At 42.3% G+C, this 23,363-nt stretch overlaps 2 protein-coding genes across 2 annotated transcripts; both read right to left on the bottom strand.

Moving 5' to 3' along the window:
• Window positions 1–5,253: 5,253 nt before the first annotated feature.
• On the bottom strand, window positions 5,254–9,162 carry LOC137600238 (solute carrier family 22 member 7-like). Its single transcript, XM_068321752.1, has 9 exons — window positions 8,750–9,162; window positions 8,418–8,521; window positions 8,172–8,326; window positions 7,850–8,018; window positions 7,122–7,245; window positions 6,873–6,982; window positions 6,549–6,763; window positions 6,252–6,360; window positions 5,254–6,162 (listed from the first exon to the last, which is right to left on the bottom strand). The coding sequence occupies exons 1-9, from the start codon at window positions 9,128–9,130 to the stop codon at window positions 5,955–5,957; spliced, it is 1,575 nt and encodes a 524-aa protein (XP_068177853.1). The 5' UTR covers window positions 9,131–9,162; the 3' UTR covers window positions 5,254–5,954.
• An 8,297-nt stretch (window positions 9,163–17,459) lies between these two features.
• Window positions 17,460–23,137, bottom strand: LOC137600237 (solute carrier family 22 member 7-like). Its single transcript, XM_068321751.1, has 9 exons — window positions 22,642–23,137; window positions 21,355–21,458; window positions 21,109–21,263; window positions 20,806–20,974; window positions 20,228–20,351; window positions 19,980–20,089; window positions 19,009–19,223; window positions 18,308–18,416; window positions 17,460–18,172 (listed from the first exon to the last, which is right to left on the bottom strand). Exons 1-9 carry the CDS (start codon window positions 23,020–23,022, stop codon window positions 17,965–17,967), a joined length of 1,575 nt encoding a protein of 524 aa, XP_068177852.1. The 5' UTR covers window positions 23,023–23,137; the 3' UTR covers window positions 17,460–17,964.
• Window positions 23,138–23,363: the final 226 nt, after the last annotated feature.

Raw genomic sequence — 23,363 nt, 5'->3', positions numbered from 1 at the left:
ATCTGAGACATAACTGTGTCGCAGCCTAATTTTAATGCTTTATAAATACATCAAGTCAGTCTTGTTGTGATGCATTAATGTTTTTTTTTAAGGGTTTAATGTGGTAGAGACATGGCACTGTCACCAACATACAGTGCCTTGCAAAAGTATTAGCCCCCCCAAGAACTTTTTGACATTTTGCCAGATTTCAGGCTTCAAACTTAAAAATATCAAATTGAAAATATTTTTTTAAGAATCAACAACATGTGAGAAACAATGGTGAAGTGGAACCAAATTTATTCAATATTTTATATTGTGTTCACAAATAAAAAAAATGAAACGTAGGACATGCAAAAGTATTGGTCCCCTTTGCGTTAATACTTTGTACGACCTCCTTTTGCTGCGATCATTGCCACAAGACTTTTTGGGTATGTCTCCATAAGTTTTGCACATCTTGAGATGGAAATATTTGCCCATTCCTCCTTACAAAACAGCTCCAGTTCCTTAAGGTTTGATGGAGATCAGTTGTGCACAACAATTTTCAGATCTTTCCACAGATGCTCTATTGGATTGAGAGGCAAAACTTGCAATTTAAGTGACCAGGAAGAGGACAATTGAAAGCAATACTGTTCAAGAAGCAGCTACTGTTTTTTTGCTGTAACATCAGATGTCGCTTAAAACTAGAATTTGGTTTCTATAAATTGACAAAAGACCTGAATAACTTTAGGAACATCTGGTGTCACAAAAATGTCCTATGCACTTTAGTTGATGACCACCTCACTTTTGCAAACTTCCTGTTATAATGTACTAATTTTTAAATTGTATTTCCCTTTGTTTATTGGTGTTTAGTGTTTTTGAGTGTTTAGTGGTTTTGAAGTTTCATCTAATGAAATATTGTAAAATGTTCTAAATTTTCTAAATGTTCTAAATGTGATTGAAGTTTTTTTTGCAAAAAATCTTCTTCTGAAGCACTTTAGTGCTTCATGTAATGTAAAATTGCTAAATGTTTGAATGTGATTAAAGTGTTTTTGCAAAAATAAAAAAAATCTATTGGATTAAGGTCCGGACTTTGGCTTGGCCATTCTAACACCTTTATATGGTTAGTTTTTTTAAACCATTCCATTGCAGATTTGGCTTTATGTTTAGGATCGTTGTCTTGCTGGAAGGTGAACCTCCGCCCCATCCTCAGGTCTTTTGCAGACTCCAACAGATGTTCTGCCAGAATCACCCTGCTTTTGGCTCCATCCATCTTCCCATCACATCAAACGATCTTCCCAGTCCCTGCTGAAGAAAAGCAACCCCAGAGAATCACAACATCTAATATCTATCTAATATCTATCGCACAATGGTCAAAAATATAAGGCGTCACTATTTAATATCAAAACACAACACACAACACCTTGGCCCCACTACACTGCAGCACAGGCTGACATCTCCTCCCCACCATTCAACCGCGTGCAGACCTCGCCTCCTCCCCCCTGCTCTTCTTGAGAGAGTCATTGTACCCCCTGATAGCACGGGGCACGAAGGAGGACCTCAGCCTCTCTGAGGAGGCGCTGTGTGACAGCAGTCTGCCGCTGAAGGTGCTTCTCTGCTGGGAGAAGGTGGTGTGTAGGGGGTGACTGGTGTTGTTCATGATGGCCCTGACTTTAGACATGGTCCTGCTCTCCAGATGCCTCTCCACAGAGTCCCGGCTCAGCCCGACCACTGAGCCTGCTCTGCGGATGAGTCTGTTCAGACAGTCCATATCTCTTTTCCTGGCCTCGCCACCCCAACACACAATGGCATATGACAGCACACTGGAGACTACAGCACACTGGAGACTACAGGGCACCCCCCTCTCTGTGGAGAGGGAGGTGCCCGCCAGAAATCCAGCACCATCTCCTTCGTCTTGGAGACGTTAAGCTGGAGCTGGTTCTGTTGGCACCACTCCACGAAGTCAGCCACCAATGCCCTGTACTCCCCCGCATTACCCTCCCGGATACATGCCACAATTGCAGTGTCATCGGAGGACTTCTGAATGGGGCATCAGGGCTCGAAATTGAGACCATTTTGGTCGCCCAAATTTTTATCAGTGCGACTATTAAATATATTTGGAAACACCAGTGCAACTAGGGAAAAAAATCTGGTGCGCCTTTTTTTCCCTCTTCTCTCTCGCTCTTTCTCTCTCTCTATAGAGCAGGGGTCACCAAATGGCGGACTGCGTGATGGTTCTGTCCGGACCCGTGACCACTCCATGATAATTCACGAGAGTAGATTTTCTTGGCGCATTTTTACTTGCAGTTCGCGGCAACAGACGGCAGGCGCTGCTCCTCCAGTTAATACGGTAATAGCTCCACTCAGTTCAGCCAATCAGATTGTTTGTCTACCCTGCGGTGTCAGTGCACCAGGAAGTGAGACAGCTTGCTACCGCTGTGGGTTTACCGCTATAGGAGCACAGAAGAAGGGAGACAGCATAGCTCCAAACAAAGGGAGGACGGAATTTATGTTTATTTCTCCATCAGGCAGTTCAAAACCATTTTACCTCATATGGTCTGAACACATAGCATGAATTAGAAGTGGTAACACGAAGCACCACTATGTAACAAAGCACAGATCTTTTGTGCAAAATTAACCCCTGAAATCCGAGCTAAGGGCAAAATGACAGAAAAATGCAAACAAATGTTCACTAAAGGCATGGTGGAGTTTGGGGCAACAAACTCCACCATGATTTTAAAACATCACTTTTAAAATCACTTTTAATGACGATTTTAAAACATCACTTTTAGTGATTTTAAAACATCACTTTTAGTGATGTTTTAAAATACAAAACAATGCAATAATAACCAAAATGGTTCAGTCCAGGTACCAGGCTGGCCTGACAGCGCACCAAAATGCGCTGTTTAAGCCACACCCAGGTAGTGCCTCAGTTTGGCCCCTGACCCAGAGGCGGACCAACGCAGCATCCTCAGGTGAGCGTCTCTCAAACTGTTCTGTGTGCACTACTGCGACAGTTTGTTTGATGCAGACACGTGAGTGTGGACCTGCCAGAGAATGTGCGCGGAACAGTCTGAGCAGGACTGCGCTCCTGCGGTCTTGCCAGGAAACAATGAGAGCGCAGCTGCGGCTGCTCTCCTGGATGAGGGAGAGAGGCGCGTGGAACTGGGATGGACGGAGCCGTCTCTATCGGTCTGTCACTGCCTTGCTTTGGGTAGGTGCTCCTCAAGTCTTTGCTGGTGCTACTAACTTCTAAATTTGGGAGCACCAATGGTACCAAGACAAAAAGTTAAATCGAGCCCTGGGCATATATACGAGTTGTGCTTGAAGTCCGATGTGTAGAGGGTGAAGAGAATGGGGGAGAACGCGGTCCCCTGTGGCGCCCCCGTGCTGCTGGTCACCATAGAAGACAAACAGTGCCCCATATGGAGGTACTGGGGTCTGTCTGTAAGGTGTCCGTTAGTGGGAATGGTGTTTTCAGGGTGATATGCAGCGCTACTCTTACGCCAAATTTAACGTTTCACATTCAGCCCAAAAATTAAATTTTTTGTCTCATCTATCTGACCAGAGCACCTTGTTCCTCATGTTATCTGTCTCCCATGTGGCTTCTTGCAAACTCGAAACGGGCCTTTTTATGGTTTTCTTTCAGAAATGGCTTTCTTCTTGCCACTCTTCCATAAAGGCCAGATTAATACAGAGTACGACTAATAGTTGTCTTATGGACAGATTGTCCCACCTCAGCTGTGTATGTCTGCAAGTCATCCAGCGTGATCATGGGCCTCTTGTTTGCTTCTCTGCTTAGTTTGCTGTCTGTTTTGGCTGAGTTTAGAGGGACGGCCAGGTCTTGGTAGGGTTGCAGTGGTTTTATGCTCTCTCCATTTTAATATTATTGTTCCCACAGTGCTCCGGGAGACGTTTAAATATTGTGAAATCTTTTTGTATCCAGCGTTCCTTTCACAGACTTCTGAGACCATCACAGAGCAGGTGCATTTAAACTGAGACCAAATGACACATAGGTGCACTCTGTTTGTCATTGTTAGTCATTTAGGTCAACATTGAATCATTCAGAAGTCATCACAGAACTTCTAGAGTCGGTTGGCTGAGCTGAGAGAACAGGGGGCCAATAGTTTTTCACATCCTACTTTTCACTTTTTTATCTGTAAACACAATATGAAATGTTGAATAAATTTGGTTACACTTCACGATTGTGTCTCACATGTCGTTGATTCTTAAAAAAATATTTGCAGTTTGTTATCTTTAAGTTTGAAGCCTGAGTTGTGTGAAAACTCTTGTTTTACAGATGTGGTTAATTGAATCCCCTCTCTACGAGCTAATAACCATTACAGTTGGGAATGACCATGAAAAAAGACTGCAGCCTCCTATGATAAAGCTTGTGGTCCTGCCCTGTCCCAACAGCGTCAAATGTGCTGCTTTGGTGAGCTCATGACTGTGTAACAGAGCAGTATTCAATTTCTTTCCCAGTTCCGACCCTGACTGTTCACTGCTACCCATTCTCTCCCCTTCCCGAAAGACGAGACTTCTGTTTCTAACCTCAAGCCTCGCCTGTGAGTTTGTAGCATTTCATTGATCCATGTGACTGTATAATAAATGCTGTATGGACTTACCTAGAGTGTAATGTTTGGATCTTACTGCTACATTAATGTCACAATTTCAGTTTTTAATGGGAAGTCAAGACAAAGTCTGGAGGAAGAGTGGAAGGACAGAAGCCAAGCGGCTTTGAGTACAGAAATGAAGCGTCCATATAGTCAGGGACGGTTTTGGATGACATATTATATGCTAGTGTTAGTCCACTGTGTTATTGAAACCATAGTCAAAGCAGCCATCTAACAGGAGATTTTGAAGCTCCTCATGCCTCCATCTGCTGACATACATCACAGAGATGCTGATTTCCCATTCCAGTTGGACATAGCAATAGCTGACAGTGCCAGAACTACTTGGAACTGTTAGCTGGACAGTGTTACTGTGCAGGACTGACTGCTCAACTCAGTTAACTTTAACCCTAGAGAGAATCTGTAGATTATTGTTGGGAGGACGATGAGACACACCAGATCTTGCAGTGCAGATGAGCTAAAGGCCACTGTCAAAGTAGCCTGGGCTTCCATAATGCCTCAGCAAAACTGCAAACAGATCGCCTCCATGTCACACCACATCAATGTAGTAATTCAGAAGGGGTATGACCAAGAATTGGGTGCACAAATAATTTTTTCAGAAGGTTTTTTGAATGATTTTCCGAAATTTTTTATTTTTATTTTCACGAGCTGTAAGACAAAAGCATTAGAGGTCTTGCAGTATTTACATCCATGTGTGATTAAATCTTAAATGTATAAAAATCTAACTGTTTCAGTTAAATTATGGGGAAAAAAATTAACGTGTTTATGATATTCTAATTTCCTAAGATAAACCTGTACAAGGCAGTTAAGTCACAAGAAGCAACTCAAATAAAGACACATCCCTATAAGGTTAAACTGTAGGGGGCATCATTAACCTTAACACCTAAACCTAACCTCCAAACCTAATCCTATTTTAAAGTTGTCACTTGACTTTTATATATTGCATGCTTTTTGTTTTTCTTTTCCTGCCAACTTAAATTATTTAACAAAGTGTTATGTCCACTAAAGCATCATCAGGAAATATCAGCCCTGGCTATTGAAGTTTCTAACTGGAAAATAAGGAGAATGTGTTTTAGATGTGGTTCAGTTTTCTGCAGTTGACTGCCGAATCCCAATAAAAAATCTATTCTGTTTTATTTTAGACTAAGAAAAAGCCTAAACAATGGACTGCATGATTGAAATTTAGAATCGATAAGTACAACATAGCACTTTCTTTTTAAAAAAAACACATTTTCTTTAGGATAAAAACATGAATGTGAAAATATCTTAGGTAGATCATTGTGTGAACTACAAGCATTTAAAAGAAACCTGTGACAAAGCTATGAAATGGTTATAAAGGGTCATGCAGAGAAAAATGTTAGGACCGTCTCAATGCTGCTCTATATCATCTATGGTCTCCGGCATGCACTTGTTGGAGGTTTCTGGCAGCATTCTGGCAATTATAACCCCCAGCAGAGTCACAGAACACAGCACGGCTTGAGGTAGGTCTTTCCATACCTCATCCAGTAAGAGAATGAAAGGAGCTACAGCTGTTCCAATTCGACCCAGGAAGTTGTTGTAACCAGTACCAGTCTGCCTAAATAAAGACAAAAGATATTGGTCTTAGCATCGTTGGTGTGGATAATAAAAAATTGGTGATTGTGTTGTTACTGTATTCCTACATACCTTAATACAGTGGGATAGAGCTCTGAACTGTAAAGTGTAAGAGCTGCAAACCCTGCTGCAGAAAAGCCTTTTCCAATGATGGCTATCACTGTTATGACCAGAGACAACTCTGGAAAAAGGACAAAAGTAGCAGCATTAATGTTTATTGCAGTTACTGAGTTCATTAATGATCCTACAGTAATCAAATTCTTTGTTTGCTCTGATGTGTTTATACAATAATCTTGTTATTTCAACACTGTGACATTTTATATTAAAAAAAATATCATAAATGTTAGCTAAAGGTCTGTCAGTGTGTACCTTTAGGTAGTAAAATGTTTATTCCAAGACAAATTGCGACAATCAGCTGAGTTCCCACCACTGTGGATCGTCTACCTATCTTATCCAGTAAGAAGTAAAGTGATATTTTTGATGGGATCTCTATTAAAGAATAAGCAAACTGGGTGAAGTAGATGTCCAACCAGAAGCCTGTGATGTGGAAGCTGATGGCAAAATATGAAGCTGAAACAGAAATCCTATGGAAAGAGAAGATGTAAAATCAGATAAAATTAACAAAACTTTTCATCTGTATCTTCCTAAAACAAAATCTAAAATCCTTTGAATGATGATATAAGGAATACAGACCACAATAAACCAGTGCTGAGGGCCAGTCTCCTCATTTTGGGTGTTCTTATCAGATCAAAAAAAGAATAGGTCCGATCTTTTTTCTCAGTCACAACAATGTCTGATAAAGTCTTCAAAATTCAGAGCAGTATTACAAATTAACAGAATTAGTAATCATAACAATGAAACAGAAAACTGTAATCTGGAAAATTTCAAACTCACTGACATCTCTTTTGTTGTATTGAACTATGAAACATCTTGAATGCAAACCTCTTTTTTAATTGTGTCAATGAAATTCTCTGCTTGGTTCATCTTGGCGCATCTCTTCAAGTATATAAGACCTTGCTCGTGCTTTCCATTGGCTATGAGCCACCTTGCCGACTCTGGCAGCCACCTAATGTTGAAGACATTTTTTTACAAGTTATTAAAGGTTCAGAAAATGAAGATTAAAGGTATCAAGCATATTTACATTTCCTTGTCGTCTAGTCTTATCAAAATGTAAATGAAAAAAGTTCACAAAAGTCAAAGACATTTTCAGGAGTACTGTGTGATTTGTGCGTCACGGTCCCACTCTGTGCAAAGTTTGCCTGTTCTCCTGTGTCTGCTTGGGTTCTTTCCGTGTTCCCCGGCTTCCTCCCACCTCCAAAAACATGTACTTCAGGTTAATTAGCCTTTCCAAATTGCCCATGGGAGTGAGTGTGTGTATGCATGGCTGTCTGTCTCTGTGTAGCTCCGCGGTGCACTGGCTTCGTGCTCAGAGTGTGCCACGTCTCACGCCCTATTCCAGCTGGGACAGGCTCCAGCTCCCCACGACCCGCGAAAGCGGATGGTCAGGAAAATGAATGTGTGATTTGCCAAATCTGTTTTTCTCTATGACTATGTGCTGCTCTATGTTTTATATTCACTTGTGCGCTAAGCAGCAACTCAGGGACAGATCCCTGCAAGGGTTTACTGTTGGAGGCATCAGTTGGACTAAAAGAGTTGCTTTTCAGCCTTACCACCAGGTGATGATGACCACAATCAGAGGTGAGGTGACACTGACAGTTAGCCACCGCCAGTCAGTCACCAGGTAAGCAATTCCTGCAAATAAAGTGCTACCAATTGACCAGGGTAAGCTGTCAATCACTCCCACCACTTTCCTGTGTTCAATGTCCACCCACTCCACAGCTGCAAACAAGAAACATGTCTTCACTACAAAGATCACAATTTTGAGGAAACTTTGTAGATTTGAAATATTTTATTTTATGTAGACCTACTTTTGGTTCCTTCTCAGGTGAACAAAATTTTAAGTTTACAACCTAAATCAAAATGTATAATTACTGAGAGCTCCGGCAATGATAAAGATGCCCGTGATACAAAACCCAGTGAAGAATCTCAGCACCACAAACATCACATAGGAAGCAGAGACAGCACTCGCAAAACTGACGAGTATTGTAGACACGTAGCACAAAAGGATCATGCGCCTTCGGCCAAACCTATGAGGGATTCAAATTACATTTCACATTTCCTTTGATGTAATCATAGATTGAAGAGGAATATTTGCAACCAAGCAGTAAAAAGACTCACCTGTCACTCAGACTTCCAAAAGTAATGGCTCCAAACATCGTTCCGATAAAGAAGATGGTAGCAGTTGCTTTATTTTTCCCTCTTCTTTCACACACTAAGTCCCACTTGTTTGAAACAATGAAAGGATAAAAACAAGCCAAACTGAAAACCAAATTAACATTTAGCTAATTACAACAACGCATCTGTTAGATTTAGTGTATGAATGATCCAAAACTGACAATAGAAAATCAAATACTGGTTATGGTTCCACCGTTTCTCGAAAGAACAACAAAAAAAGATGGACATTTACACTTTAGTTTGTTTGTTGTACAATTTAAATAAATGTCAGTCACCTGTGAGGTCACAGTAGACCTGAGGGTGGTGTTGTCGTACACCCATCCAGTCTGACATGGCACCGTCCGTGCGTCAGTAAAGTTGGAGGAGTTCTGCAGCAGGTGATACTGAGGTTCTGCAAACATTCGACAGGAGCTCGGAGTCCCATCCTCCTGGACAGGAATACTAACAACAAGCTTCTCTGCCGTGGATAAATTCCTAAAAACACCTCCATCGTCCAAAGAGCTGAAGTCACAGTGGTGAGAAGGAACGTCCGCGATGAAGTTGTTGAGCATGAAGTGACAGGGAATGGAGAAGCGGCCAATGAAGCACATTGCGAGGATCATCTTCTGAAATCTTCCAAATCCATTAATTCCTGCTAGAATGCTCTCGAACCTCATTGTGGGCTACCAATACATGTAAAATGTCTGCCAGAAAATCTGTCATCACTCTTTGCAAACTTGACTGGCACATAAAACCTGAATTTACCTATCCTACTGTGTTGCTGCTATGATCTGCCCTGCTCTACCTCTGATTGGTTCAGATGATGAGGCGGTGACACATTTACTGTACATCCACTTTTCTTGTTATAAAAAGCAAGTTATGACTTCACCATAATAGGATTTTTTATCTTGGCAATGAGAGAAAAGAAACAACCACCTTGTTTTCAGGATAACACACAAGTTAATATTGTACTGACTTTAACCTTTGTCTCAACCACAGTGAAACCATGCGTGGACTGAGTCATAAATGGGTTGTACAGTCACTTTATTGCATAATAAATATATCATTGAAGTTTCAAAAGGGTTTAGTGCAAGAATAGAAAAGGTAGAGACATGTCACTGCCAACAGTATGACACTGAGATTATGCTTCTTCAGTCATTGAAATATGTAAAGGTGAATCGGCTTTCAATCCAATCCTGACATTACTGGATATCAAATTATTGGTTACTCATAAACTGGTGGTTATCAAGACACAGTTCCAATACTCCATGGTTCATGAATGAGATGGTATTACCTCATTTTGCAGGAAGCAAATCCAAATTAAGTCACATCATGACACAATAGTACCATAGAAACATGTACTCTGCCTTGGGTGCCATGGCGTAACAATTGTTGTGCTTATTTATTTGGTTACCATGTCAGGATAGTAACAGCATTGTGCTTATACGTAGGCTGGATACATTTTTATTATTGCTCAAGTTCTAGAGACTATAGCTTTTACATGACCACAGTGATTGTGCGTAATCCAGAAATCCTGAATTCAGTTAGGAAATGGTATATAAAAGTACAAATCCATAGGTGGTCGTCATCATGTGGGACATATATTGAAAGAAATGGATTACAAATGAACTATTTGGTCTGTCAGACCAATCTTTTTAATATCTCAATAGCACCTTAAATATCTCATAGGCTTTTATGTCTTCAACTTCACTTGTATTGCACCAACGTTTATATCCCCACCTATATATTTGAATACGCTACCTTGAAAACCTCACGCTGTCACCTTCTGGCATCTACTCGGAAGTTCAGGCGCGATATCTATCAATATCTACCACAGCAGATCTGACCCAAGGTGCAGGCTGTGTAAAGAAGCCCCAGAGTCAGTCCAGCATGTGGTAGCAGGGTGTAAGATGCTCGCCAGCTCAGCATACATGGAAAGGCACAACCAAGTAGCTGTGATAGTTTACAGGAACATCTGTACCCAGTATGGACTAGAAGTACCCAAATCCCAATGGGACATACCACCGAAGGTGGTTGAGAACGACAAGGCTAAGATCCTGTGGGACTTCAGCTTCCAGACCCACAAACAGCCGCTGGCTAACAAACCGGACATTGTGGTGATGGACAAAGAGCAGAAGAGAGCAGTGGTGATAGATGTGGCGATTCCAGCTGACGCCAACATCAGGAAGAAGGAACACAAAAAGATTGAGAAGTATCAAGGGTTGAAAGAACAGCTGGAACAGATGTGGAAGGTCAAGGTTAATGTGGTCCCCGTGGTAGTAGGAGCAATTGGGGCAGTGACCCCCAAAATAGAAGAGTGGCTCCAGCAGATTCCTGGAACAACATCTGAAGCCTCAGTCCAGAAGAGCGCAGTCCTAGGAACAGCTAAGATACTGCGCAGAACCCTCAGACTCCCAGGCCTATGGTAGAGGACCCGAGCTTGAGGATGACACACAGATACCACCCCACAAGGGTGAGAGGGACTTTTTTTTTTACAATATACTACAGTATATATACACAAATATACTGTATATATATATGAATATATATTCAGTATATATATGCGTAGATATATATATACAATATATATACTACAGTATATATAAACTATACTTGAATATTATATATATATATATATATATATATATATATCTCCTGTATATACACACACATACATATACACACACACATACAGTATATACAGTGTATGTAGTTGTGGGAAATGTAGCTGCAAGAGGGCACAAGCCAGTGTCCTATTGTGCCGGTCCCAAGCCCAGATAAATAGAGGGTTGTGTCAGAAAGGGCATCCGACGTAAAACTTTTGCCAAACCAATATGTGAATCGAATATGACTTCCATACCGAGTTAACAACAACTACCGTCAGTGCTATTCACCTACAGGGTGCTGGTGGAAATTGGACTACTGTTGGTTGAAGAAGGTCAGGAGGAAAGTGTGTTCGTAGGACGAGAGAGAAGAGGAACGCCAAGAGTATAAGACTGAGAGGAGGGACATTGAATGTTGGAACTATGACAAGAAAAGGCAGAGAGTTGGTTGACACAATGCAGAGGAGAAAGGTAGACATACCGTGTGTCCAGGAGACCAGGTGAAAAGGTAGCAAGGCTAGAAGTGTAGGAGCAGGGTTCAAGTTGTTCTATCATGGTGTAGATCAGAACAGAATTGGAGGAGGACTCATCTCGAAGGAAGAGTTTGTTAGGAATATCCTGGAGGTAAAAAGACTGTCAGATAGAGTGATGAGTCTGAAGCTAGAAATCGAAGGTGTGATGTGCAATGTTGTTAGTGGGTATGCTCCACAGGTAGGATGTGAGCTGGAGGAGAGGGAAAGATTCTGGCTGGACTTTGATGAAGTGATGCAGAGCATACCTAGAAGTGAGAGAGTTGTCATGTCATTGGTGCAGACTTCAATGGACATGTTGGTGCAGGAAACAGAGGTGATGAGGAGGTGATGGGTAGGTTTGGTATCCAGGAGAGGAATGCAGATGGACAGATGGTGGTCGACTTTGCAAAAAGGATGGAAACAGCTATAGTGAATACTTTCTTCCAGAAGATGCAGCAACATAAGGTGACCTATAAGAATGGAGGTAGGAGCACACAGGTAGACTACATCTTGTGTAGACGGTGTAATCTGAAGGAGATCAGTGATTGCAAAGTAGTGGTAGGCGAGAGTGTAGCGAGGTGGTGAGGAAGATGAAGAGGGCAAAGACAGAGCAGAGGACGAAATAGTGGAAGCTGAAAAAGGAAGAGTGTTGCATGACTTTTAGGAAAGAGTTAAGACAGGCTCTGGGTGGTCAGGAGGTGCATCCAGATGACTGGACAACTACAGCTAATGTGATCAGGGAGACAGGTAGAAGAGAATCAGAGAATCAGAGTCTTTATTTGTCATGCTGACACACGTTTACATATGACAATACGAAATATGTCTCTGAAGGTCCCAGTAAGCCCGGTCGATAAATAAGATAGAATAAGATAAATAGGATAAGTTAAGTAAAGATAAGTTAAAAATGTAAGATAAATAAGAGAACAGAGAAAAGTTAAGAATGGTAGATATACGGTATAAAGTGTAAAGTGTAAATTGAAAGTGTCTGAACAGCAAAATCTATTTACAGTGTAGCAGCTTAAGTATGTTGGTGCTCCATCTATTGCACCTGATGAAGCATCATATTGCACCAGATCCCCGTGTGTCTGTGGTGACATATGGGGCGTCGTGAGGGTGACTACAGAGCACCGCAGGAGTTCAGCTGTCTAACAGCCTCTGGAAAGAAGCTGTTCCTCAGCCTGGTGGTCCTGCTCCGGATGCTCCGTAGTCTCCTGCCTGAGGGGAGGGGTTGGAAGAGACAGTTTGCTGGGTGGGTGGGGTCTCTCATGATGTGGGTGGCCCTCCTTCTACACCTACTCATGTAGATTTCTGTGGTGGTAGGTAGGCCACCCCCTACAGTCCTTTGTGCAGCCTTCACCACCCTCTGCAGAGCTTTCCTGTCTTCTGGAGAGCAGCTGCCGTGCCACACAGTGATGCTGGTGGTGAGGATGCTCTCCACCGCTCCCCCGTAGAAAGCCTTCAGGACAGGGCTCCCCAGTCCAGCACACCCCAGCTTCCTGAGGAAGTAGAGTCGCTGGTGGGCCTTCCTGAGCAAGTAGGAGGTGTTACAGCTCCAGGTGAGGTCCTCAGTGAGTTGAACCCCCAAGTACCTGTAGCTGGAGACCACCTCCACAGCTGCTCCTCCGATGTGCAGGGGGGGAGGGGAGTGACTTTTCTTCCTGAAGTCCACCACCATCTCCTTGGTCTTCCCCACATTGATGCAGAGGTTGTTGTGTCTGCACCAGTGCACCAGGTGCTCCACCTCCTCTCTGTATTTGGACTCATCATTGTTGTGGATGGGTCCCACCACTACTGTGTCGTCTGCGAACTTTACGATATGACAGCTCGGGTGTTTTGCTGAGCAGTCATACGTCAGTAGGGTGAACAGGAGGGGGCTGAGCACGCAACCCTGTGGGGACCCGGTGCTGAGGGCGATGGGGGAGGAGACTGTGTTGTTAATCCTGACAGTCTGTGATCTGTCTGCCAGGAAGTACAGGACCCAGTTCCCTGTGGTGGCAGACAGTCCCAGGTGTTGAACGCGGAGGTAAAATCCAGGAAGAGCAGGCGGATGTAGGAGTCCTTGCTCTCCAGGTGGGTGGGGGATGTGTGAACCACAGAGGAGATGGCGTCGTCGGTGGAGCGGTTCCTCCTGTAGACATATTGGTGGGGGTCCACCGTAACGTCTACCGAGTCCTTTATGTGTGCCATGACTAGCTTCTCAAAACACTTCATGACTACCGGGGTGAGGGCCACCGGCCGATAGTCATTCAGCTCCTTCACTGAGTGGCCTTTGGGGACCGGGACGATGGCGGCGGACTTCAGGCAGCTGGGGACCATTGCTAGCTGCAGTGAGGTGTTAAAGATGTCTGTTAACACCTCTGCTAGCTGGTGGGAATAGTCCTTCAGTACTCTCCCTGGGACGCCGTCGGGGCCTGCAGCCTTGCGAGGATTGATCTTTTGCAAGGTCCTCCTCACATCCTCTGTGGTCACACTGAGGGGCGTGTCGTGGGGGTGTGTGTTAGTTTGGTGCTTGGGGGGGTGTTGGGGTCCTCAAAGCGGGCATGAAATTTGTTGAGGGCATCTGCTAGGGAGGGGTCTGTCGGGCCCTGTGCATTCCTGGTGTTAAAGTTAGTGATGCACTTGATGCCCTTCCACATGCTCCGTGGGTCCCCTGAGGTCAGGTGACCCTGGATCTTTTGAACATAAGTGGATTTGGCCTCCTTTATTCCCTTATCCAGAGCCCTCCTCGCTGCCCTTAGTGCCCCTGTCTCCCCCACCCTGAAAGCAGCATCCCTGGCCTTCAGCAGAGCTCTCATCTCTGCATTCAGCCAGGAGTTCTGGTTCGGGTAAACGGTGATCGTTGTGGTGTTAGTGACATCGTCCGCACACTTGGAGATGAACCCGAGGACAGAGGAAGTGAATTCCTCCAGGTTCACCTCTCCCCCCTGTGTGGCTGCCTCCCTGAACATCTGCCAGTCTGTGTGCTGGAAACAGTCCTGGAGCACTGGGGCTGCATCCTGGGACCACACAGTGACAGTTCTCCTCGTGGGTTTGAGGGATTTCACCCAGGGACGATATGCTGGGGCCATCAGGATGGAGATGTGGTCTGATAGGCCGAGGTGTGGTCGGGGGAGGGACCTGTATGCGCCGTGTAGGTTGGTGTATACACAGTCCAGCGTGTTGTCCCCACGTGTGGGGATGGTGACGTGCTGGTAAAAACTGGGCAGTGTGTCAGTCAGTTTAACGTGGTTGAAGTCTCCTGCTACCACGTAAAACGCCTCCGGGTGCCTGGTCTGCAGTGAGCTGATGGTGTCGTGCAGCTCACGTAACACTTCGTTAGCATTAGCATTAGCACCCGGCGGGATGTAAACAATGGTGACGAACACCACCATGAACTCACGAGGAAGATAGTGCGGCCGGCATTTAACAGTCACGTGTTCTATCGCCTCGGAGCAGTAGCTCTTGACCAGTTCACTATTTGTGCACCAACCCCTGTTCACGTATGTACACAGTCCTCCCCCACGTGTTTTCCCTGATCGATGGTCCCGGTCCGCTCGGAACAGCTGTAATCCATAGATCTAGAAAGCTGTTGTTGAGCCAGATCTCCGTCAGGCCGACCACACAGCGGCTCCTCATCTCCTCCCAGACCCGCAGCTGGAGGCGTAGCATGTCCATTTTAAAGGTAAAGGTGAAGGTAGAGGTAGCAAAGGCCAAACAAGGGGCTTATGATGACTTATGATGCTACGTTGGACAGTAAGGAGGGAAGAGACTGATATATACAGGTTGGCAAGACAGAGAGACAGAGATGGAAATTACGTGCAGCAGGTTAGGGTGATTAAGGATATGGATGGAATTCTATTGACAGGTGCCATTAGTGTGATGGGAAGATGGAAAGAGTACTTTGAAGAGTTGATGAACGTGGAAAATGAGAGCAAACAAAGACTAGAAGAGGTGACTGTTGTGGACCAGGAAGTAGCAAAGATTAGTCAGGATGAAGTGAGGAGGGAATTGAAGAGGATGACAAGTGGAAAGGCAGTTGGTCCTGATGATATACCTGTAGAGGTTTGGAAGTGTCTAGGGGAGGTAGTAGTAGAGTTCCTGACTGGGTTGTTCAACAGGATCTTAGATAGTGAGAAGATACCTGAGGAATGGAGAAGTGTGCTGGTGCCCATTTTTAAGAACAAGGGAGATGTGCACAGTTGTGGCAACTACAGAGGAATAAAGCTGATGAGCCATACATTGAAGTTATGGGAAAGAGTAGTGGAAGCAGTGAGCATTTGTGAGCAGCAGTATGGTTTCATGCCGAAAAAGAGTACGACAGATGCAGTATTTGCTATGAGGATGTTGATAGAGAAGTACAGAGAAGGCCAGAGGGAGCTGCATTGTGTTTTTGTAGATCTGGAGAAAGCTTATGACAGGGTGCCCAGAGAGGAACTTCGGTATTGTATGAGGAAGTCTAGAGTGGCAGAGAAGTATGTTAGAGTGGTGCAGGAAATATATGAGGACTGCAAGATAGTGGTGAAGTGAGCTGTTGGTGTGACAGAGGAGTTCAAGGTGGAGGTGGGACTGCATCAGGGATCAGCCCTTAACCCCTTCTTGTTCGCTATGGTGATGGACAGGCTGACAGATGATGTTAGACAGGAATCTCCATGGACTATGATGTTTGCAGATGACAATGTGATCTGTAGTGAGAATAGAGAACAGGTGGAGGAGAAGCTAGAGAGGTGGAGGTTTGTCCTGGAAAGGAGAGGAATGAAGGTTAGCCTCAGTAAGACAGAGTAAATGTGTGTGAATGACAGGGACCCAAGTGGAAGAGTGAGGTTACAGGGAGAAGATATCAAGAAGGTGGAGGATTTTAAGTACTTAGGGTCAACAGTCCAGAGCAATGGAGAGTCTGGAAAAGAGGTGAAGAAGCGTGTACAGGCAGGATGGAACAGGTGGACGAAAGTGTCAGGTGTGATGTGTGATAGAAGATTTTCAGCTAAAATGAAAGGAAAGGTGTACAAAACTGTGGTGAGACCAGCGATGTTCCTGATCCTATCCATCCTGGTCACTCAGAGTGACCAGGATGGATAGGATCATGAATGAGTACATCAGAGGGACAGCACATTTTAGAGGTTTTGCAGATAAAGTCAGAGAGACCAGACTGAGATGGTTTGGACATGTCCAGAGGAGATCTAGTGAATATAAATTGGTAGAAGGATGCTGAGTTTTGAACTGCCAGGCAGGAGGCTTAGAAGAAGACCAAAGACGAGGCTTATGGATGTAGTGAAAGAGGACATGATGGCAGTTGGTGTGAGAGAAGAGGATGCCGAAAACAGGGTTAGATGGAGGAAACTGATTCGCTGTGGTGACCCCTGAAGGGAAAAGGAGAAGAATAAGAAGAATATGAAGTTCATGACAAGCCCAGGTCCAGCAGACCCTACGTGACAAATGTTCAATAAGACAGTTTCTTGCTTCGACAGTCCAAGGCCATACCTGTTTGTCGAATTCTCTCATGCTGTGGCCTCCATGGTTGAATTAGTGCTCACAATCCAGCATTAAATAGATAACTAAGATAACTAACAATGTTATTGCATCTGCAAAGGCCCTAACTTGGAAGAGATGCACGGGGAAAAACTGGCAGGAGGTTGATATTTCTGATAAATAATCCACTGAACTACATCCCAATCACCGTAAATACTGGAGAACATCTGTTGGAAATCCACATGGTCCCAGATATATAGATTATACATTCTATAGTTATCTATCAATATTTTGCAATATATTGTGACGCAACCCCCTCTTTTGCAAATCTGCAACTGCAAACTCATTGAGGGAAATGTGCACATAAAATATTTCAACACTTTGTAAATTTGTCTAGGTTTACAGTTCTGTTTAATTGTCTAAATATAGTGAGGTATTTCACTGATATGACCTAAGTTTCCTGTTTTTTAAACTCTGCCACCTCAGCAGAAGCATGATCTCTTACCCTCACACTCAGAGGTAACTTTACTGCAGCTGACTACAAGTCACAAATAAATTCTTTCTGCCGTTTTATTTCTTTAATTAAGGAACGTAACTGTTGTACTTGGTGGCCAGCTACCTGCCATGATAGTGTCAGGCAATGACCGATATACAACCCAAAATACCTTCAGGGTGCTTGGGTGTTTGAGAAACAAAAATCACTTAAATACATTCAAGACGTTTATGTGGTCATCAGGTTGTCAGCCTTTTGGCATATTACTACAACAGAACACAACTGAACGTGACTCACCTAAAAACAGTAGGCCCCAACTATTCAGGAAAATATTTTTGCAAAGGATTGTAAATCCTGACAAAAGAGACCTTTGTCATAAAACGCAAACTAATCTCAGACATGTAAATTACTAGGTGAAATCCATGCAGGGGAAACTTGTGAAACAGTTGGGTCCCATATCACTGCTGCTCTATATCATCGATGGTCTCTGGCATGCACTTGTTGGAGGTTTCTGGTAGTATACTAGTGGCTATTACCCCCAGCAGAGCTACGGAGCACAGCACAGCTTGAGGTAGATCTTTCCACACCTCATCCAGTAAGAGAATGAAAGGAGCTGCAGCTGTTCCAATGCGACCCAGGCAGTTGTTATAACCTGTACCGGTCTGCCTAAAAAAAGATAAAAGGATATTGCTCTCAGCCACTTAGGGAACTAGCATCATTGCTGTGGATTTCATGATGTAAGGAAAAAAGAAACATGTACTTTCTGTTGTTTTAAATAAAAAGGAAAGCATGGCTACTCACCTTAATACAGTGGGGAGCAGCTCTGAAGTGTAGAGCATTATAGTTGCAAAGGTTGCTGAAGAAAAGCCTTTTCCAATAACTGCTATCACTGTTATGACCAGAGACATGTCTGAAAACAAGACAAAAGTAGCAGCAGTGACTGCGGTTATCAATGTTATTAATGATGATAGTACAAGAGGGGTACTCGGCAACACCCTGACACCTGACGGGCAAAGTGGCTCAGGAAATGAATGAATGTACAATAAATAAAAATAAAAACATTATATTTTATTATTAGCCCATATTCAACTGCTTTAGGTTCTAGTAACCCCAATGACCCACAAAGTGGAAGAAGTGGCTGAAGATGAGGCATTTTTTTCTTCACCATATTGAAAAATAAAATTTTTTTAAATTGATTTGTATTAACCAAATATTATTGAAAATTAATTCATAAATAAAGTACTGTACAAAATTGGAAATGGTTGTTTTCGGTTTAGCCTGGAAACAAGTTAATTCGATGTACTGTAAATAATTTTTTGACTTACATTGCATCTCTTGGAGCAAATTAACAATGTAAGCCAAGGTATACCTATACAATATGTATCAGAACATATCTGTGGTTCTATTTGGAGTAGAAAAATAATATTTGTTTTAGGGACATGCAGGCCTCATCAATGATACCCACACAAAAATGGTCTAAAACCAAGCCTTTAAATGTTTACCTTTAGGTAGGAAAATGTTGATTCCAAGACAGATTGCGACCATCAGCTGAGTTCCCACAACTGCAGTCCGCCTGCCTATCTTATCCAGGAAGAAGTAAAGTGATATTTTTGCTGGAATTTCTACCAAAGAATAAGCAAACTGGGTGAAATAGATGTCCAACCAGAAGCCTGTAATGTGGAAGCTGATGGCAAAATATGAAGCTGACACACAAAACCTGGGGAATGAGAAATGAGAAAATGGAAACTCAATTCGGACTAATTATCTGTTTTACTACAATTCATTATAATATATATATATATATATATATATATATATATATATATATATATATATATATATATATATATATATATATATATATATATATATATATATATACACATATACACATCCATACAGCGACTGCACCTCATCGTGGATTTTTGGTAGGAAGTCACGTGATATATCCAATTTCCTCCGGAATTAATAAAATATCTATCTATCTATTATATTGATACTGTACGCGCATTCTATTAGCTGATGGCATCTGGAAGTGCGCTCCGTTCCGTGAGTCTTGGATTACGTGAGACACAAAAGTGCTTTAAACAGTCAATAAGAGTGTTGGACAAAGAAATATAGATAGAAGATGGTTTAATATCAGTATGAGGAGGATCATAAACGTTAAAATTACCGGAAATAGTAAGATAAATAGTTTGTTGCTCTATCACAGAATTAGTTAATTTCGTGGTGTTCCTGGAAGCATTAACCGTGAGGATTGTGGGCGCACTGTGTATATACAGTACATATATATATATATACACACACACATATATATTATAATATTTATATATACATAATATAATATAATATAAAATGTAACAATACAACTATGGTTTAGTGAAAAAAAATACAGTATATACATATATATATATATATATATATATATATATGAAATATCTAACAATAAAATAATCGTTTAGTGAATACAGACCACATTAAACCAGAGCCGAAGGCCAGTCTCCTCATTTTGGGTGTTCTTATCAGATCAAACAAGGAATAGATCCGATCTCTTTTCTCAGTCACAACAATGGCTGATAATGTCTTCAAAATTCAGAGCAGCATTAGTAATGAACAGGATTAGGAATTATAACAGTGTAACAGAAAATGTTATTCTGGAAGATTTCAAACCCATTGATTTCTGCTCGTTCTATTGAATTATGAAACATCTTGAATACTAACCTCCGTTTTAATTGTGTCAAAGAAATCCTCCGCTTGGTTCATCTTGGCACATCTCTTCAAGTACATATGAGCTTGCTCGTGCTTTCCATTGACTATGAGCCACCTTGCCGACTCTGGGAGCCACCTAATGTTGATGGCAAAGACATTTACGCAATGTATAAATGTTTAGTAATTGTGTTTCATAATAAACGCAAACATTGAGAGTAGCATATCTGAATTTTCATTATCTGGTCTTATCAGGACATAGATGATCAGTAATTTCATAAATATTCACATCTCTGATGTTAATTTCTGCTAAATTTTGTCCATAATTATATGAAAATCTTGATCTCACAAAGATTATTAAAAAATTCTGAACTAATCACTTTTTGAAATTTATCTTGTCCCCATACTTAATTCTTCGTAGATGAATGCAAAATAGTTGAAAATCGTCTAGCCCAGTTTTGTCTTTTGGGAATACTAATTTGCATTTAATGTTTTCTCAGTGATGATCTCCAAAACTACACACACAAGGAAATAAGCAGCAACTGAAATCAGTACACATCCCTACAAGGAAAAGAGCTGCCCTTCAATCTTACCTCCACATGACAAAGACCAAGATCAACAGTGAGGTCACACTAATGGTTAGCCACCGCCAGTCAGTCACCAGATAAGCAATTCCTGCAAATACTGTACTCCCAACTGACCAGGATAAGCTGTGAATCACGCCCACCAGTTTCCTGTGCTCAATGTCCACCCACTCCACAGCTGCAAACATGAAACACGTCTTCACTTTGAACAGATCACAATTCTAAAGAAACATATTTTCTGTAGACCTACGTTTGGTTCCTTCTCTGATGAACACCAGATGAACTTTTCGAAAGAGACAAATATATATTTACACAGGACTGCTGCAATGATGAAGATGCCAGTTGAGTAAAAGCCAGTGAAGAATCTCAGCACCACAAACATCACATAGGAAGTAGAGAAAGCGCTCGCAAAACCGACGAGTATTGTAGACACGTAACACAACAGGATCATGCGCCTTCGGCCAAACCTATGAGGGATTCAAATTACATTTAACACCTCCTTCATTGTAATCATAGGTCGAAGAGGAATATTTGCAACCAATCAACAAACTGGCCCACCTGTCACTCAGACTTCCAAATGTAATGGCTCCAAACATCGCTCCGATAAAGAAGATGGTAGCAGTTGCTTTATTTTTCCCTCGTCGTTCACACACTAAGTCCCACTTGTTTGAAACAATGAAATGGAAAAAACATGCCAGACTGATAAAACACAACACTACATTATGACACAAAGTAGTATGTTAGATTTACGGTGTAAAAATGATCAGGTATCGGAAGAAAACCTATTCATGATGGAGAACTTCTAACTTGAGTTTGTCTGATCGTGTACATGTCACCCCTTGTGCCCTCCTGAAAGCAACTACCCTCTGGCCACTCTAACAGAAATTATCATGCATCAATATTGTTTTCTTCATAAATCATTTGAATATCTTCAGTTATTCAAAAGTAGAATTTTTATACTTCAAATTTCAGTTGAAATGCTTGAATTAGTCAAGATTTTTTTAATAAAAATAAATAAATAAATGAAATAAAAAAAATACATTTCGATTAAATAATCGGGTGGGGGTGGGGGGGTTCGGTGATGTTCAGACCAGCAACATAATAGATTTGATTTACATTACTATTATTTTGCCGTTCCGAACATTCCTTCTGGATGTGTGCATGCATTGACGCCTGCCGACACATGAACTCCCATGTCGATCAAATCCCTTGGGCATCCATATTCCTCCATCCTGACACTGAACGCATCTTGTTTACCTTTGTCCAACCACAGCTGGATCAGGAGTGAAGAACAAGTCAAAACAAAGCACATCACATCATGCATTCTTTGTACTGCATGTTTTGAGGGGCTTTTCCCTTCTCTGGTCACAGGTGAAATGAGCCCTCATGTTTATCTCTGGTTGTGAAAGAAGCCAGGTGTAAAAAATGTGTTTTTGATTTTCATTTTTCAGCAAAGGCAGGTGGCCATGTCTGAACTCAAGCACCTCTTCATAGGACCTTGAAAAGATGTTTTAAGCAGGTCTCATGTTATTCAAGTGATTTTTTAAAACAAACAAAAAAACCCACAAAAAATATTGACGAGTGATGATTTTATACCGGGTTTAGAGTGAGAGTTCATTTTTGGCCACAAAGTTGTCAAGAGGGTGTAAAATGCATCAGTGGAATACAGTATACAAGTCATGCAAGAGTAAAAGACACTGGATGATGAAAATGTAACTAAAATGAAGAATTCTTTCAGTAATTCATGCAACAAGCTGTAAAAACACCAAATTGATCAGCAAAACAAAGAAACAAACAAATATACAAACATGCCTAGGGAGGGTATAAGCGTTAAATGTTATTCACCTGTGAGGTCACAGTAGACCTGAGGGTGGTGTTGTCGTACACCCATCCAGTCTGACATGGCACCGTCCGTGCGTCAGGAGAGTTGGAGGAGTTCTGCAGCAGGTGATACTGAGGTTCTGCAAACATTCGACAGGAGCTCGGAGTCCCATCCTCCTGGACAGGAATACTAACAACAAGCTTCTCCTCCATGGATAAATTCCTAAAAACACCTCCATCGTCCAAAGAGCTGAAGTCACAGTGGTGAGAAGGAACGTCCGCGATGAAGTTGTTGAGCATGAAGTGACAGGGAATGCCCAGACGGCTGAAGAAGAGCATCGCGAGGATCATCTTCTGAAATCTTCCAAATCCATTAATTCCTTGTAGAATGCTTTCGAAAGTCATTGTGGACTACGGATTAGATGCACGTCTGCCTTTGAAACCGGAATGCCTCTCTTCTTTCCAGTCCTGACTGAGACCTGGACAGCAAATTCCCCGACCCGACTCTGATTGGTTCTCATGACGTTGGCACGTTTTTACGCGACAGCAACATGATCAAATTAGCGTCATGTAATGCGGGTTACTGTTTTGCCATAGTAGGATTTGTAATTTCTTCATTTACATGAAGTTAATATTTTATTTCACTGTAACGTTAAATGATTTTTTTTCACTGACATTCAACAACGTTGCAGGATATGAATAAAAGTATGACAGCATTCTAGAGGCCTTAGTGAATGTGTTTGATC

The sequence above is a fragment of the Antennarius striatus genome, chromosome 8 (assembly GCF_040054535.1).
Source record: "Antennarius striatus isolate MH-2024 chromosome 8, ASM4005453v1, whole genome shotgun sequence".
Lineage (NCBI taxonomy): Eukaryota > Metazoa > Chordata > Actinopteri > Lophiiformes > Antennariidae > Antennarius > Antennarius striatus.
The sequence above is the reverse complement of the archived record's forward strand: the minus strand, read 5'-3'. Positions and strand labels throughout refer to the sequence as shown.